This window comes from Lethenteron reissneri, chromosome 27 (assembly GCF_015708825.2).
Source record: "Lethenteron reissneri isolate LAM-NWPU_2019-01 chromosome 27, ASM1570882v1, whole genome shotgun sequence".
Lineage (NCBI taxonomy): Eukaryota > Metazoa > Chordata > Hyperoartia > Petromyzontiformes > Petromyzontidae > Lethenteron > Lethenteron reissneri.
The window spans coordinates 2,588,930-2,606,809 of NC_083805.1; the positions used below are offsets into that span (position 1 = coordinate 2,588,930).

Below are 17,880 nucleotides of genomic sequence, written 5' to 3' on the forward strand. Positions count from 1 at the left end.
CTCACATCACTTGCTCGCAGCAGCTGGGCTTACACTAAGAGGGAGGATAGATAGAGAGACCATATACAATGTTGTGTCGATTATTGAGGGTGTTTTGGATACTCCTTGCACGCTGACGATGTGCGTCTTGAGTGTAAAGGGGGAGTTGGCAGTGCCCAACGCTTTATCTCCCAACACACGCGACCAAATTGATTGGCTGAGAAACTTGCACCGTGGCGATTCAAATTCGCCACCGGGAGATCGACTCGAAGCGGAGATATTCGGATTGTAAGTTCCAGCTTGCTAACCCGTTAAGCACATGCGCGTTTGGGTGTGTGTGTGCGTAATTCAATTGAAGTTTATGTCAGTCCTGTTGTCAATCCACCGGTGGATATGGGCCTCCCCACGCTGTGCTATGTTGACCATACTTCACCACGCTGGCCCAGTGTGGGCTTGTGAGGGCGGTGGGGCATAGACGCTGGGGTATAGCTGCAGTACAACAATTGATTTAGGCTGCAATTGCCCTCTGCTGAAAACGTAGGATGATAGTTTTTTTATTGTGTCGGTCTATAACATGGGGTTATGGCAACTATTGTAAGGTTGATCCAATATAAATGTTATTTTATTTTAAGGTTGTGTGTCTATGAGTGGTTAACCCTCTAGAAAACCGGCAAAATATTCACAAATGTTCGCCTAAAGCTCGGCGATATTTTCCACGTTTTTAATAATCTTTGGTTCTTTCGGTAAAGTCACGTAGGTATAAAATAAAATATGATTTAAAAATGTGATTTAATGTAATTTATTTTATATCTACGTGACTTTACCGAATGAACCAAAGAGTATGGATCCCTGCAGTCACGAAAACTTCAAATCTAGATCATGTTTCTGATCTTACCATCCCAAGGTGATGCGCAGAGCAACGTTGCATGTTTACTGGGATGTCACAGCAGAAACCCCAATAAACATGCGAGGTCTACCGGTCGCCCAACGTTTGCACGTTCACTGGATAGTACGCGTTCGTAAAAAAAAACTAAATACTACGGAGCAGAAACGCGTGGCTGGAAATCGTGAACAGACCCATGCGTATGCATGGCTCTTCTTGCTTGTTATTTCGAGGCACGTATCGATTCGTACACTACGATTCCCGTCGACGCGATTCCAAGTCGCAATTCAAGAAACGCGTAGTTTTTGTCTCGTTTATTTTTATTGTTATTAAATACATTCCCACATCAACCCAAATTGTTCATCGACACATCATTAGCGAGTACTTATGCGTATCATTTGCATAGAGTTGGGCGTAAAATCGTGAATCAGCGATTCCGTTAACCACGATTCCACGCGTCTATTCCATGTGATGCGCGAATACCGAACAAGATTCGATCCTAACAATCGATTCTATTTTTGCCACCACGGTACATGCTAAAAAAAGCCACGATAGCTGCACGTGTTTCACAGAATAGTAAACTTACCGATGGCGCGGAGCTTATATTAATCGGCAGTAACCCATCATTACTCTGCGTATCTAGTAAATCGAGGGTAAGAGGAATCGATTTGATTGTTGCGAATCGGTAGGAATCGATGACTCGGTGTCGCTCTCTGCGATCAGCTGTTGTAGTGGAGAGCGTGGAAGGGTGACCGCGTGAGACATCAATTTCATTTTAATCTAAAGTAAAAGAACGAATCACAATTATGGATTACAACAACAGCACGTTCTTGTGAGTGTATAAAATTAGTGTTTTAGCAGCCACAAGTCTGCGCGCGAGACGTAAGTAATTCAAGCTGCCAGTGTATAACCCTTTCGTATTGAAGGTGGTCTGCTGTGATATAAAACATTGCTTCCCTAAGAAATGTCTACACTTCAATTGTGTTGCTGGTTACTTTTAAAACATTGTTCTAAATCTCAAGTGCTATACGAAGCCGCTTTAATACCGTACTAAAGGGGACAGTATTGCATCGTGGTTGTGTATGTACATATGCACAAGCTGCTCTGTCATACATTGACGATTGGAGAAGCTGTGATACTGACTTGGTATCCCGGTCACAGAGAGTATCATTGGCAAAGAGAAGCCGAACCGGTCCTGGAACTCACAATTATCACCGACCGGTGTGGTGAAGTATGGTCAAAAAGCCTCCGGCGGAGAGGAAAGGCCTTCATATCTAGAAGTGGCTTGACAAAGGGCTTCTAGATTATTAGATAACTCAAATATGAATTAGCATATCATTCCCGGAAGCTATCGTATGTAGCCGCCGTACTAATTACTACCGTCTGTATATTTGTTATGTATTTGCTGCTGTAGACTCGGAACGATCGGGCCTTGAGGGTGGCCGAGCTCGAGTGCAGGGAGCACGGCTGAGAATCCAGGCAAGAGGGTAGGCTCCAGCCGATCCCGTGGCTTCTGCCAGGCCTCGCACTATACCCCATGCACATTTTTAAACAAAATCTAACGCGTGCGAGGATATGGAGCGACGACTTCGGTTCGTGTCCAGGTGCTGGGTGGATTATTGCGTCCGAGGGATCGTTAGAGGAGGCCTTCATCCAGCAGTGGATTAACAGATTATTATAGGGGTTGTACATCTACAGCACAGGCGTGGCAGTTGTGTCCACGAATACTGCACATTGCAACAGATAATCCGGAGTTACTAGTACACGTGAAGCCCTTTTGTCAATCCGCCGCGTCTTGTGGCTTGTTTGACCATACTTCACTATGGTTGTTGGTGCGGGCTTGTGGTGCAACAGTCGTGGGTCAGGAATCGAACTCATAGGTGGCCAGGTTCACCACTCCGATTTATCCGGTGTGAAGGTATTTTTAAACTGTGTGAAGTGACTATTTTACAGTTGAAACGCGGTTAAGTTGTCGTGTGCTGCGCCGCTATACCATTTAGCTTGATTGTCTTCCTGTTTCTGCATAGTGGCCGCTTCCCCGGCAGGCATTAACATGAATTCCTGTAAACCAACGATGAGTATCAGTACAGTGATTACTCATTCACCTATTTTGGGAAGTGATGAGATCGTGATTAATGTTGCGGGCAATGTGTAGATTGGCACCCCCCCCCACCCACCACCTCAGAAATCGGGGTCCCTGTACCGAAATGTTATTTTCTTTCCCATTCGCATTGCAAGCGCGGCATGCCATTTTGCCATGAGATGAACACATTCCCATTTGTAACTCTCACAAAAAGCAGCGTAACATTACCCCATGTCTCTCAGAGAATGTCCCCCGGAAGATGAAATCTCAGAACTGCTTCCGAGCGCCCTTCGTTTGTTTGTTTTTGTGCCTGGAATTCTTGGTGACCGGACCGAGGTCATCAATTCGCTACACTTGAGAAACCCGGTTTAGTCGCAGTGTGTCTGCCCGGATTTGAACCCAGGTTATCAGCGGTACCAGCTCAGTGCTCTCTGGTCACCTCGTTTAGTTTTAATTCATTTTTAAATCTTAATTTTGGAGCTTTCGTGACTGCAGGAATTATTCTTTGGTTTTTTCGGTAAAGTCACGTATAAAAATAAAATAATAAATTAAATAATAGCATACGACGTTTCGATTGCAACACAAGCAATCATCATCAGGTATAATGAAATAGCGACATAGAATATAACCAGAAAACTATAGACAGACATATAAGCAGACAGATATCACCAAGATACATAGAGAGAGCAACCCAGGTACAGAGAGAGGTGATCGTCTCTGTGGGGTGGCCTTAAATAGACAGAGGGGGGCGGAGGCAGAGAGAGGGAGGGGGTAGGGAAAACATTTACATGTCAATGAGTACGAAGGGAGGGGAGTAAGGTAAGCAGGCTTAGAGGGAGACAGAACACACTACATTAAATAACCTAGCAAAGTATCGAAATGTTATGTAAAACGACACAGAGAGTCGGTCAACACACAATTAACGCATTGCCTGTTTAGCGTCGTAGATTCTTGTGCGTGTCTGGAGTATAACGTTGCAAATGTATGCCGCAGGATGGTCACTGGTAAGAAGCGGCATGGCCTTGCCGCAGCAGCGGCCACGACGCAGACGACAGATCCCCTCGACCTGCTGGCTCTTCTCTCACACGAGATCCTGTGCAAGATATTTGCGTGAGGAACTCGCCTACTGTGACTCCCACCATCACGAGCAGCACCACTGTCATTGATAATCACCGCGGTTACCATAAACATCATTGTAGAATGCAAAGTGCATCATCAGCAGTGGTCATCGGAGTCGCTGTCACTGCATCTTAAATAATGTATCCTGCTGTGTATAAAACTGTTTATCCATGGCACACCATGGCAAGGGGAGTAATGAATGAAATAAGGTAAAGAAAACGGATGCGGGGTGGAATATCCACAAGATGGACAAAGAGGGCACCCTTAAAGATGCGGAGAAAGTAGGAGGAGGGCTGGGCAGGAAGGGGGTGGTAGAAGGAATGACCAGGCCAATTTTTGTACGACAGAGGGAAGGGAAGAAAGGGAGAGAAAAGGAACGAGTTCGCAGTAATGAGCTGCACAGAGCAGCATCTATTTTCACAGGGGTCAGGAAGAGGGGGGGGGGGGGCATTCGGTGTGGCGTGAGGCACGTGGTTTACTGGAGGCTTGGGCTGATTTAGATATATAGATAAGCGCAAATTTAATTTAAATAAAAAATATTCACATTTGATTATTTTTGTTTATGTAAGTGGGAAGTCAACAGTTGTTGCCCTATGGATTCACTAATTCCTGCTGTAGGATTGGAATTTCTCCCGCATGCTGTTTTAAGCAGGAAAGTATTTTGACCGTGTGGCTTAGAAGCTGTTACTGTTTTCGATGCGGGAGCATAGGAGTATATTATAACAGTGGATTTTTTTTCCACACTGCCCTCGGCTGTTCACCACGAAACTCGCAGCCTACGTTTAGACTGCACACATTGTATCAGTTGGGATTTTCACCGTTAGCACTGTGATGATGTGCCGTGTGATGTGGTGAGCTGGAAGGCGTGTGACGGAGCAGTGGGGGCGTGGGGGAGGCCGGTTTGACGCGGTGTGCTTGTATTGCAGGCACCTCTCCCTGCGCGAGGTGGTCTCCATGCAGACGCTGTGCCGCAAGCTGAGGGATGCTGCCACTCTCTTCCTGCGCGTCACGCCGTCATTGGACCTGTGCGGGGGCCGGTGGTGGACGTACATGCCTGCCGGTGATTTGTGCCCGTTCGCTCGGCAACTCCCGGTCGGTGTGCGTCGTGTATGGGTCAAGCCAGGTGCTTAATAAGCTCAACTGAGGGCACCATGGTGGCGAGATGTTAACTACCTCGCCTGTAATACAGGAGGTCGTGCGTTCGATCCTGACCCTGACGCCTGCTGTATATTTGGAGTTTGCATTTTATTCCGATGGTTGCGTGGATTTTTTTCCATGTAAAACTGTCAGAAAGAAATTGTTTTTTCTGTCAAGAATAATAAGTTGGAGTTTACCTAACCCTGTTTTTATATTATAGTATTTAACATTAAATATACATCACGTGACTTTACCGAAAGAACCAAAGAGTATGGATTCCTGCAGTCACGAAAGCTTCAAATCAAGATACATAAATATTTTTTCACTATTTATGAACAATTTTACTTTCATAATAAGAACATTTATCTGACATGCAAAGGCCATCATAAAGGTGCAGTGGTAGCAAATGCTCTTTTGCACTGCTCCCTTAGGTGCAGTGCTTGTGATTGCCATGATGTTGAGTTTTGGAAAATTCCTAGATGCCATCAGCAGCAGTTAGATGACCTGCTTCTCTCATCTGGTGTGTGTGTGTGTGTTTTCTCAGGATTGACAGATGGCCCTCTGTTGTCCCTTATGTCTCACACGCCGGCATTGGTGTGGTGTTACGGCCTGCACCCCTACAGTGTGAATCCACGTCGGACGCGTGTGGGGGATACTCTCAGCATACCCGGGATAACGCAGGCTCTGCAGGCCTGCCCTCGCCTTGCTGTGAGTGCGATGCATGGTTTCTATCTCCAGTTCGCACGCAATCTTTCAAGATCCTCCGCGGACGAGGCCAATTGCCTGCCATATCCCCTCTCATCTCACTCACCTTCCCTCCACGCACTCTCTGCTCCAGCGAATGAGGCTTATTGTCGAAGACCACAGTTGATCCTCGCTCAGTGGGAGGTCACTCATTCTCCCCTTCCGCCCCAAAAGTCTGAAACTCCCTTCCATCAATAGTCGATGCTGTCGACTGCCTTTATCCTCTGCCTGTGACTGAGCGTATTAATAAAATATGACCGCTATTTCTGTATGGTGTCTTTAGATCCGGTCATATTTAGGCGCTGTATAAATCCACATTGTATCATAACGTAACACCGCAATGTGTAGTGTGGTAGGGTCACGATGTGTTATGTATAGCTGTCGGGTGGCCTCCAGAGGCATGGTTTGCCTTGCACGGTGTCAAATTAATTATGCTCTTTGTGATGTGCAGTGCTTTTTTGTTGTTGGTGTGCTGCTATTGTGACATCATCGCTGTGGTGTGATGCACGTGTGCTCAGGGCGTGGAGACCTCGCACCTCCAGGTTGCCGAGGCAATCTGGAAGTATCTGCCGCATGTGGAGATTTTGGGAAAATTTCGGAACCGGAATGGAGGTTTTCCAATTCCAAGAGAAAACACGCTGTGCGTGCCAAGTGGCGCCAGGGTTCAAGCACTGCATCTCGTGGGTATGAAAATTACACCTTGATTTACTGAACGTAATCTCTAACTGAAAACCACCTCAACCTGCATCTTCCATGTTCATGTTAATTATTAGTTATACTAAATGTTATGCTAATAAAATATATCTCAATAATAGAGGTTTTTGGGTTAGATCGCGTAAATATAAATGTGTGGTTAAACCTGCCACCACCCGGCACAGCTAATTAGTAAGGTATGTGACGTAAACAGAACATGCCAATTCATTACTAGTACAGCACACCGGTGTGTTGGAGAGTAAACCCACAACATTTACAATTCGAGTACAATGTTTCACCAGTAAATACAACGAGTAATCAGGCGACAGCCAGAATTGTACGGCTGTACTGTACTCGTAATTAATTGGCATGTTTTGTTCACGTGACAAACCTTACTAATTAGCTGTGTCGGGTGGTGGCGGGTTTAACGACACATTTTCGCGATCAAACCAAAAAAAAGCCGACTACATGCTAAACCAATGGAATATCTGTTTTCATGCAAAACTATCTCAGTGTTACGGCACATGCACTTCTGATAAATTTAAACGTTATTAACTGCATTTTAATTCGACTCACAAATCCATTTCCTATGAACCATATATTTTAAATCTACCCCTTGTGTAATTCATCAAAATGCTAATCGATCACCGTATGTGTGTGTGTGTACGTGTAGGAGTGTCCATACCAGAGCTGCCTTCAATTCCCTCTCTGGTCTCCCTGCACCTCAAGTGGGTTCGCTTCACTAACCAGCAGCCCTTCATAAACTTCCACTGCCCCAACCTCACTTCCTTCACGATGAGCAACTGCGCAGGTGCACGTCTGCATTCGCATGTCCACAGAAGCACTCTGACACCTCTGTCTAACCCAGTGTGACTTAACACGATAGCCCGCGTGTTTGTGACGACGTAACATCTCTGCGAGCCTATGACCAAATTGCCCGGAACGCGGCCGTTCTTCTTAAATATGAGAAGCAGCAAAAGTTCAAGTGAAGATGGTTAAGCACGATGCATTTATTAGTCGGGCGGTGGTGGCTATGCATGTGGCCTGTGATTCAGCACTTTGGAGGCAGAGAGGGGGGTTGGTGGATTCCACAAATGCTGTGAAAGTCCCTTCCCATGGGCGTTGAGGTGCCATACCCTGGCTCGCCAGGACAAGGCAGTAACAGTGAATGGACTAATCGCCATCTGTTTTCATCTGTATGGGGATAGAGTGTTGCCCCTCGCACGTGTGGGGTTTCTCCAGATGCTCTGGTTTCCTCCTACATGTTTAAAGACTCATCATTGATTGCCTAAACATATCTTAAAATAACCCAATCCAGGACCCTCCTGAAAAAGAGTTCTAGGACTCAGTGTGGCTCTTCTGAATACATATTTTTGTAACAATCGAATTTATATAATTATAAAGCTCCTATACTACACAGTTGAATCTGTGATAAATTATATTACACGTTTACTCTTACGTCTTGTAGTTTTGGCATGGTTTTGGCCACCCCCCCCCTCTTGTGCCATGCCAGCCTTTATAGGTGCTCGCTAACAGCACTTACCCCAACAGGCTGTTCAGGCTATACGGGGGGATCTTTGTGTTTGTTTGGGGTCTGAAGCACACATACAGCGCTCGTGTGTCCGCCTGACGGTGCAGGCCCCACCAGCTCCCCGCGCTACGTCGCGCTGGTAACGGCTCTCGCCGCCGCTCGCCGCCTCACTCACTTGGAGCTGGTCCGCGTGCCGTTTCCCGGCGGGATTTTCCAGCACAACGTGGAGGACAACATTCGTTCAGGTGCGTCTGTCGTTGCGTGACATATTCGCACATCCGTCAGTGCGTCACGTGTTCGCGGGTCGTGGCTCGCTTGCCGGCCGCCGTGCGGTGTTGTGCCCGGCGTGCAGCGCGCTGTGGTGTGTGTTCTTGCCAGGCGCGTTCCGTGCATTGGAGTGCATCGTGTTTGGAGCCTGCAAGTACGCCCTGGAGATTGACCTGGGGTACCTGGCCATCGCCTCTGCACAGAGGTTTGTAGCTATGGAAACGAAACGAGATCTCGGTACGAAGGGCCCTTGTGTGTGTTCTTCCTCGAATGCTGTCACCGTTGTGTTCAGTCGGGCGTTTTACTTGGATGTCGTAATCGCCCTGCATATTTATCCCGATTGGGTTATCGGCGTCGCATCACGGGATGGAGTATCCCTTGGGGAAAATCTCACAGCAATTCTTCGTTTTAGAAGGGCCTATGTAGGTGGATATCACAGAGATACTCTCCCAAGTGAGCTCTGGTCCACAGTAGGAGGCAGCATTTCCCCACCTGAGCTGCCATTGAGAGTGTAAATTGTCACATGGTGGCCAGTCAAACCCATATTTCTTTTATTTTCAGAGCTGGAACTTATCCACATTAAGTGTAGAACGAAATATAATTTGATGTTGGTCTCGACAGTTGAGCACTTGGTTTAATCACAGGCGGCCACCTGGATTTGAACCCAGGATCTCGGCTTTGCCAGTGCAGTGCTTTGACCTCTGAGCCGCTGCTGCGCTCTGCGGAATTGTCCTGTTCACCTCCTTGCCCCTCCGTCTCTGCAGCCTGGAAGAGGTCAGGATGCAGCCGTACTTGAGCAAGGACTGTGTGTTCACCGCCCTGAAGATGGCCGCGATGTCCTTCCCGCAGATGGAGGAGCTCCACTTGGGCCACACAGATGACTTTCATATGCAGAGTGAGCCCTCGATTTCATCATCGTTGTATATTTTATCATCATAGTCTTCAGTGGCATTGCCCTTTCTATTGTGTGTTGTTACAGTAGCCGCCGTGATTTATTTGCAGAATTAATTAAAGCAAGCAGTCCGACCGTATGTTACACTTGAAAGCGCACCGTAAAGTCGTTCCTAAGGCCAGGCTGTTGTGTTTCGGTATCACAACTCAGAAATATCGCATTTTGTAAATGATCCCCAATGAAAATTTACGGAAGGCAATTATGATATCTTAAAGTAAGACACACCCAGCAAACCAAAATATCAGTTATCTTTCAAGAACACACCTTGGCTCTGCATCCCGGACTTGTTAACCCTATTTCATCTATTATTGAACCCATAACCGGTAAGAGTCATCGATGACTAAAATAATCGCGTAGCATCAGCCGTCGTCGTACTACTGTGTGTTGACAGCGTGGTATACTCCCGACGAGCTGGTGGAACTGGGATTGGCTGACGTGTCCGAGTCTCCGTGCACGCTCACCGACCTGGGAGTGAACATGGCCGGAGAGGTGTTTCCCACCCTCAAGCACCTGAGCCTCTACAACTGCCCCCACCTCCATTTGCCGCAGAGCTGGGTGACAAGTGAGTGAGCGCGTCCCCCCCCCTACCCGACCGTGACGTACTCAGGCGGTAACCGCACGACACTGTACTCAAGGCTCGTCGACGCGTCTTATAGGGGCGCAGAGTGGCGCGGTAGGGTAACACCTGGTTATAAACACAGTTTCACCCGCGATATGAATGTACGTACGTACATGTGAATAATCCTGAATGGCTGTGGCGTTTCGTTCGACAGCAGAATTATTCACCGCGGTGACCGTGGAACCATCCTCCCTCCATTCGCTGCCCCCCCCACCCCCGCCCCATCCCCAGATTTGGCTCCTTGGCGCAACTTGACGGAGCTGACGCTGACCAAGTGCCACGCAGTGCGATTGGCCTCACTCGCCGGCCTCGTGGAGCGTCTGAGCAATCTCATGTACCTCACCCTCCAGGACATGTTCAGAGAGCTACCCAGGGTGAGAAGAGGAATAACCCCCACACACTGCATCTCCAAACCCTCCCGTCAGCCGGGCGTGACCTTGCACGTTTGTGTGAGTGTGCGCGTCCAGAGGTCAGAGCACCGAGCTGACCCCGCTGAGCTCCTGGCTTCCAATATGGGCAGCTGCCTTGTGGATTAACCCAGGTTCTGAAGTGATGTGACGTCGATAGCACGACTGGGATACCACCGAGAGGGAAACTTACCCAGACAGAGGTCTCGCACGCCGCACTGTGCAGCGGCATGCTCGTGGCCCTCGTGCACCGCTCGCGTGCTACGCATTCTCGCTGGCCGCTGTGTGTGAACTCGCGCCCCCGTGATCTGTCGCTCTCTCGCCAGGGCTGCGCTCGCGTCAACCTGAGCGCGGGCACAGGCATCGACCTGCTCGCCAACAACAACAACCACCACGACAATCGCGTGCCCGCTGAGCAACCGCCGCCACCGCCGCCGCACCAGCTGCCCAACTTCGCGGGAGCGGAGCACGTGAGGAACGTGGCGGCCGCTGCCGCCGCTGCCGCCCCTCCCCCTCGTAACGGCAGGGACGACGACGGTGGCGGCGTTGGCGGCGGTGGCGGGGACGCCGCTGACGATGACGTGGCACCGCCGGCGGCAGGGGTGGCCGCAGCGCGCGGCGCCAACGACAACGATGACGCCCTCTTCGCTTGGAACATGGAGGTGGCCGTAGCGGCGGGGCAAGCTGACAACGCGCCGGCGCCTGCTGGCAGGAGGCACATGGTCACCAGGAGGATGGCACAGCAGTCCGGCCGTCTGTTCGCGGGTAAGCTGCACGGCCCGGCGTGGGCGGAGATTTTGGGAATATATTTCTGGTTCTTAACAAGAGGATTTCAAATTCCATGCACGGTCAGTTGTTGGAGGTTACAGGCCTTTCACTGACCAGGGTGGTGAAGTATGGTCAAATAACCCCCCACCATGACTCACATGGCAGGGGGGGAGACCCTTATCCGCGTGTGTGTGTTCGTGCATGTGCCGTGCAACTTGTTGGCGTACTGCGCTACAAATCCAGTAACCCATGTTCAATTCCCACTCGTGGCCAACCAACATCAGTGACGAATATGCGAACCGGTTCTGGGCTTCTTCTTTTAGGTTGACTCAGCCTCAATTGAGTACCAATTGATGCGGTCTGTGAACATCGGCATTTGGGAAACAAAGGTGGCTGCTCGTGGTACTGGCCACAACCCCCACACCCCTCTCATAGGTGTGCCATGCCGGCGTTCAATAGGTGCTCGCTAACAGCACTTACCCCAACAGTCTGTTAAAGGCTGTATGTGGGTGGGGGGGGATCATCTTTGTTTTTTTGTTTGTTTTGGCAGTTATTTCGGGTAATTTCATTTTGCACCCTGCGTAGGTGCCTCGGGGAGAGGGCGAGATGGGCGGGGTCTTGGTAGGAGCGCAGTCACGCCGGACTGCTCACAGGTGAGGTGTTTGCTTGCGTGCATGTGCATTGCATGAAATCGGTCTCTGTGGGTGTGCATAGGGGAAACGTGGAGACTCTTTTTAACAACTCGCTGTTGAACTCGTTTTGCGAGTGCGTTCAGGTGCTGAAGCTGCGATCCTCTTCCCTGCTCGGGGTCACACTGTTGGCCTGCGGGCTGTCCGACCTGAGCTTTGTCAGCTGCCCTCGCTTGCAGTTCGTGCAAGGTACAGGAATTTTACTGCTCCGTGCCGCTACACATTCCTTGGCGCCTCATGCCAAGCAACCCTTCTTTCTCTCTCTCTTTGGGGGCGCTGCAGTGGCGAGATGTTAACTACCTCGCCTGGTATATAGGAGGTCGTGGGTTTTTTCTCGACCCTGATGCCTGTATATTTGGAGTTCTCCGGGTCCTCCAGATTTTCGCTCCACATTTAGAAACATGCGTTTAGAGTATTTGGCTGCTCTAAATTTCCACGTCGTTTCTGAAAAAGAGCTCTGTAGCTCAGTGCACCTTACCTGGTAAAACAAAACGTTTAGTTTAATTCACCTTCCCCCCCCCCGACTCCACCATTCACGTGTCATGATTCAAGGTCATGCTTGGATTTTAAAATCGATTCTGTTTTTGGTTTTGTGTGTACTTGTCTCATTTGTCGGCATGCAATGATGCGTCAATTAATTCAGTGAATTTGATTCGTGCGCTCATCATACATGCATTGAATCATGCGCATGATTTTTTTTTAAACATTTCTGCAAACATTGCCATTTAGTTGCATAAGCATACAAACATTTTGAATTAGAGACATTGCAAACGAGACGGTTAAAACAAGAGAAAAATGTATACATTCTTTCAACGGATCGTGACCCCGAATCAGGGTCACTGGGTGCAGGTGGGTGAACGGAGTTAGAGTATAAATCGTTGCATGCCTGCTCGTCGTCCGTCTCGTTCATTCCGTTACCATAGACATAACGTCCGCACGCAAATTTAAACACAATGCGTTTGTCGCGAGCGTAACAAATGTACGATAATCTATTAATCGCTGTACACTTTGTGCGCGTGCCCCTTTGCATGCGCGTGCAGCGTCGCGGTGCCCCGTGCTGTGCCGCGTGTCGCTGGGAGCCGCGAGCGAGAGCACGTCGCGCCTCGTCGTGTCCCGCTGCCGCCACATGTCTCCCGTTGACCTGATGGTCACAGCGCTGCGGCTCCCTGCCACCGCCGATCGCTACCTGTGCTTCACCATCCTGACTCACGTGAGTGCCTCTCTCGTGGGTGCCATGCCAACGGCCTCATGAACAGCACCTTACCTCGCAGACGGTCTGTGTAGGCCACACCGGAGGGATCTTGTCTCTGTGCGTGTGTTTGCTTCACGGCCATGGTGGCTTCTAGTATATTTGAAGCTGTCCTAGGCCTACTAGGCAGACTTGGTTTTAATGAACTATACAATGTGGTAAATAGTGTAAGCATTCCGCACCTCCGATTAACATGGTTAGCTATGTACGGGTGCAAAAGAAGTTCAACATACATACACCGAGGATGCAAAGGCAACGAGGCAGTCGTGACCACACCATGCCACCACTCATGTGCCGTGCCATATTTAACAGGTGCTCACCAACGGTGCTCGTCTCTGCCACAGCCTAGATGCTAAATGGATGGGCGTGTCTCATCCAAAACAGGTGCCCCTGATCGAAATCGAGAAGGAGGCGTTTGCGTGCAAGCGTGCCTCCTACCTGGTCGTGCTGCACACGTTCAGCGACATTCCTGACGTACGCACAAATACATTTGTGTGCGAGCGCATGGAGGCCCTGGCCAAGGCGCACAGGTAAGGGAGGGGGGACGCACACGGGAGCTCACTTCCTGTCGCAAACGCCCAGCGACATGCGCGTAAAGCCATCGGCACCACAGAAAGATAAGCTAAGGCTCGTTAGAAATGCAGGTGCCCGGGTGGACACTGGTTGGCATTCAATGAAAGCCGTCAGTCCCCGTCTTCTGCGTGTAGGATTTTTTATTTTTTACAAATGCAGTCTTTGTTTTTGGCTAGATACACGGTGATTTAGCGGTTCATAATACACAAGGGCTTTTTGTAAACTCTTTGTCAGCGTCTGTTCTTGGCATCTGATGAATGCCCTTGGCTGTGCTCTCAGGGAATACAAAGAATGTGTTATTTTTACCGTGCTCAAGGAAAAAAATGTAGGAATCCACCATGTTCTTCGTACAAACTGAAACACTGTGCTCAGGTGACCTGTTCACACAACGCCCCCTCCCATCTCCCCCCCGTCAATGCTCGCTCACACTCAGGGAGCTGCTGCAGTCGCAGGGTTGGTCGAAACCTGCAAATACGAAGCCTCTGCTGAATTGTCCAAAGAGTGGAAAACGCATCTTCCAAGGTGACCGAGCGCCCGCCGTTGCACCGCGCCAGCAACGTCACACGTCCGGTGATGTTGTGCGGACCATCGTGCACGTGTGTGACCTTTGCGTGAACACATGAACGTGTGTGTGTGTGAGTTGGGTGATGATGACCTCCCGATCAACTATCGTGATAATTATTCTCCCATTGCTAGTTCTGACACTGACAGTTCTGACTCGTGTAAAGAACTGCCCGTGCGACGTGTGATTTTCACAAGTGTGATCTGCGCTCATTCTGCTCGTGGTCCGCAGGCAAATTGGAGGGCGTAAACTACCGGCTAGCGACCGACTTTCCCTGGCTACAATTTGTGAAGTTGGAAGATGTCAACCCTAGCTGTGCCATCCCAGAAGGTGACTTACGCACGCATGCACATACATGTGGGTGTGCTCACACGTTGACATACCAAGCCTCCGTGAATTTACCTTGCACTTTGGTGCACGTGTTGGGAGAATGGGTGTGCCGGTTATCTCAATCGGTCGACCCTAAACACTTGGGTTTGCTCCATGACCTGCTAGCGAACTTGATACATTTCACATGGCCGGAAAGTGTACCTAGCCTGGTGTGAGAGCTGTGATGGCGTCACCTTCACTTCGTGGCGACTGGCGGCCGTTGCTGCTGTTGGCATAGTGGTTGGCGTACAGCGCTACGATCCCTGCCAGCTGAGTTAAATTCCCGGGCACAGATAACATCAGTGGCAAATTGTATTTGAACTCTAGCCTGGACCTCACCCAAGTCGACTTAGCATAAGTGTATATCTGTTGCGGTGTGCAATAATTGGCGTTATAGAATACAAAGGAGGGTTTGTTAGATACTATAACGTGCATTGGTTCGGGCATGGTGCTGGTCACATCGCTGTGCCAGCCTTATAAATAAATCAACCGAAACTATACAAATTTTAATTTTTTTTTGATACAGCTCTTGTTTATAAGCGACCTGGCCACAAATGATAGTTCAACAACGTGGCTTACCATATGGAAATGTATAGCAGTCAAGTATTCTAAACGCATGTTGATTCTTAATGTGGTGGGAAAAACCAGAGGACAATAATCATGCACGAACAGCACTTTCCTTAGCAGGCACCTCCTATTAGCACGGTTGGCTACGCACGGTGCACGGTTATACGGGGGAATCTTTGTTTTTGTGCTTGTGGCAGGCGTGCGTGAGAAAGTGCTGGGCAAGCTTCTGGGCCGGATGCACTTCCCCAAACACATGGTGGTGGCTGTCCTGCAGCACGGAGTCCCGGCTGAAGATGACTGACGTCCTCAGAGGGATGCGCGCTCATCAATGACGCTTGGGTTGATGCGGATAAAGCGCCCGCAACCAAAATGATGAGATATTTATTTTAAAAATGCAATGTTTGTAACTTAAATGTATAAAAAAAACACGTACCTTGGCTTGCATAACGTTTTCAATTTTGTGGTTTCCAATTTATTGCTCGGAAATATACACAGCCCCCTATACATTTCCTCTTTTTTTTTAATTTAAACCAAAAATGTAACAAGAAAATCTGACATTTGCTGTTCATGCATTTTTGTGTGAATTTTTTTTCTATACTTGTGTTTTACATTATGCATACTGTACATATTATAATATAGCATTTATATAGTCTTGTTTGTCATGGGTTGAACCAACAATCGCGTGAAAATGTCCATGCACTCAAATAATGGCGTATCAACACGTTAAATTTTGCCTGGAATCGTATAAAATTGCACGCATCTCTATCGGTACGTGCAGGTGTGCTTGTGTAGATAGTGTGGTTGTACATCAGATTTGTATTTGTGAGATTCTGCATACGTGTACATATGCGTACATATGTTTATGTATGCATGTGTATTTGTGCAACTACGTATGTATATGCATGTACATATGCGTGCGAATGTGTGTACATACCGACACGTTCGCATACACGTGCATACGTCAAACGAGACCAGTATGCGAAGCGGGGGAAGAGGGCAGGCATACATTCTCACATTTGCGTGTGCACGCAGAAATACAACGGGAGTCTAAATACAACCGCGTCTCGACATCGTAGGGACCACTGCAAAAGGAAGGTTACGAGAAATGTCGCATGAAAAGTTGCATTTGAAAACACCGCGTAAAAGACGAGAAGACGGTCGGACGGTCGTAGCAGGGAAGAGAAAAGCTTTGACCGTGAACTTTAATGGGCGAGGATTCCGCACTACGGATGACTGGGGAGGTAATTTCAGGTGCTTGGAGCAGAGACGGGCTTCTATTTGTTAAAAAGTGATGGTATTTTTTGTTTATTTTTTTTCCCTCCCTGAATGACTGCTCTACTAAAACTAGCCCATTTTTGTAATTATTTCTTAAAATGTAATTTATATGCAAATTTTTTTTGTCAAACTATTTTTAAAGGACAAAAAGTAACAGTGCTGTTTTATTGCGCACCCCAGCCAAATCTCGCATCACTGTGATAACAAATGGCAGGTGATGGTTCCAAGCTCAGAGCACTGAGCTAGCACTGCTGTAGTCCATAGTTCAAATGCAACTTTCAGCTGTCCGTGAATAAAGCTGGGTTCTTAAATGTGATTCGGTGGTATCAGCTCAGCTAACCAATAACAAAAACAAACCCCAATTAATTTTAGTTTTGTACTTAATTGATTTGGGAAAACTCTGACTGAGAAGTATTAGTCTTGGTTTGAGTGTCATGCGATGGACTTTATTTCACTGTAGCACGGTGGGTGTGAATGTGGTGTGTGGATTCGAGGCTGTGGCAAAATTCTTATAAGATTCATGAAACTGAGAAAAGTAAAAAACAGGTTTCAAGTTTATTTTGTGTAACCAGAAGAGGCCGGGACGAGTCTCATTTGCAAGAGTGACCTGGGTCACCACGTGACACATTTTATGAAATTGGCTACGTTTTACATATTTTCCTCCAAATTTGAGACTGCAGTGGTAAAACCCAGCAGAACATGCAATGTTGGGCCAACCTTGGCCTGTGGTTGGAGCCGTCGAATCAATGTTGGCAACAAACATTACATGTTTACTGGGAAGCCAGTATTTTAAATATGGCTTTAAATATTTTTTTGTATTAAAAAAAATACTCGTCTTACATTTTTTTCTCCCCCCCCCCTCTCCATTATGCAATACAACTAGCATTTAACCATGAAATTTCCAAAAGTTGGCTTTTATTGCATATTGATGCAATGACCACAATAATTTTCTTTAAAAAAATAAAGTACGCATTGTGTATGGATTTGTGAGTGTCCCTATATGTTGCGTGTGGACCTACCTAATACAGAACCTCGCTCAGCGCGGATTTATCGAACGCGTGTTTCGGCTCGACACGGTTTACTAATTTGGTTTGTATTCCGGAGCACGGGGTGATGTTTTGGCTCTACGTTGTTTGACGCTGCGATGATTCTCATCTCCGCGTTGAAAAGTTGTGCCCTGAGAGTGCTGCATCTGAAGGTGTGAATGAATGGACTGTGATAATGATTTATTGACCATGTGGGTGTGTGTGTTTTTGCGTGACAATGTAACACGCGCAACAACACAACTGCCGCTTGCATCTCGCCGCCCAATCGGTGACGAGTCATGATGGGCATGGGTCGGGCTGGGAATGCAGAGTCCGGGGCGAGCGTCGGGTTGAGAATGCAGAGTCCGGGGCGAGCGTCGGGTTGAGAA

At 48.2% G+C, this 17,880-nt stretch overlaps 1 protein-coding gene across 3 annotated transcripts; it reads left to right on the forward strand.

The window, feature by feature from the left end:
* Positions 1–1,575: 1,575 nt before the first annotated feature.
* Positions 1,576–17,443, forward strand: FBXO38 (F-box protein 38). Of its 3 annotated transcripts, XM_061561090.1 has the most exons (20): positions 1,576–1,744; positions 2,277–2,349; positions 3,939–4,055; positions 4,991–5,124; positions 5,746–5,909; positions 6,464–6,629; positions 7,312–7,449; positions 8,277–8,414; positions 8,548–8,641; positions 9,201–9,331; positions 9,780–9,950; positions 10,239–10,381; positions 10,741–11,179; positions 11,768–11,835; positions 11,958–12,060; positions 12,912–13,081; positions 13,505–13,650; positions 14,127–14,215; positions 14,487–14,585; positions 15,389–17,443. In XM_061561090.1, the coding sequence occupies exons 3-20, from the start codon at positions 3,940–3,942 to the stop codon at positions 15,490–15,492; spliced, it is 2,613 nt and encodes an 870-aa protein (XP_061417074.1). In that variant the 5' UTR covers positions 1,576–1,744; positions 2,277–2,349; position 3,939; the 3' UTR covers positions 15,493–17,443. The 3 variants fall into 3 exon arrangements, with proteins under 3 accessions (XP_061417074.1, XP_061417075.1, XP_061417076.1); XM_061561091.1 differs by lacking the exon at positions 2,277–2,349; XM_061561092.1 differs by lacking the exons at positions 1,576–1,744; positions 2,277–2,349 and adding an exon at positions 2,641–2,780.
* The last annotated feature ends 437 nt before the right edge of the window (positions 17,444–17,880 follow it).

What these genes read in the sequence shown, in the direction of transcription:
- FBXO38 (XM_061561090.1), top strand. Translation starts at nt 3,940, where the DNA reads ATGGTCACTGGTAAGAAGCGGCATGGCCTTGCCGCAGCAGCGGCCACG. An exon ending in CACGATGAGCAACTGCGCAG is followed by an intron (nt 7,450 to 8,276) that starts GTGCACGTCTGC and finishes CTGACGGTGCAG; the next exon opens with GCCCCACCAGCTCCCCGCGC. An exon ending in AGATGACTTTCATATGCAGA is followed by an intron (nt 9,332 to 9,779) that starts GTGAGCCCTCGA and finishes GTGTGTTGACAG; the next exon opens with CGTGGTATACTCCCGACGAG.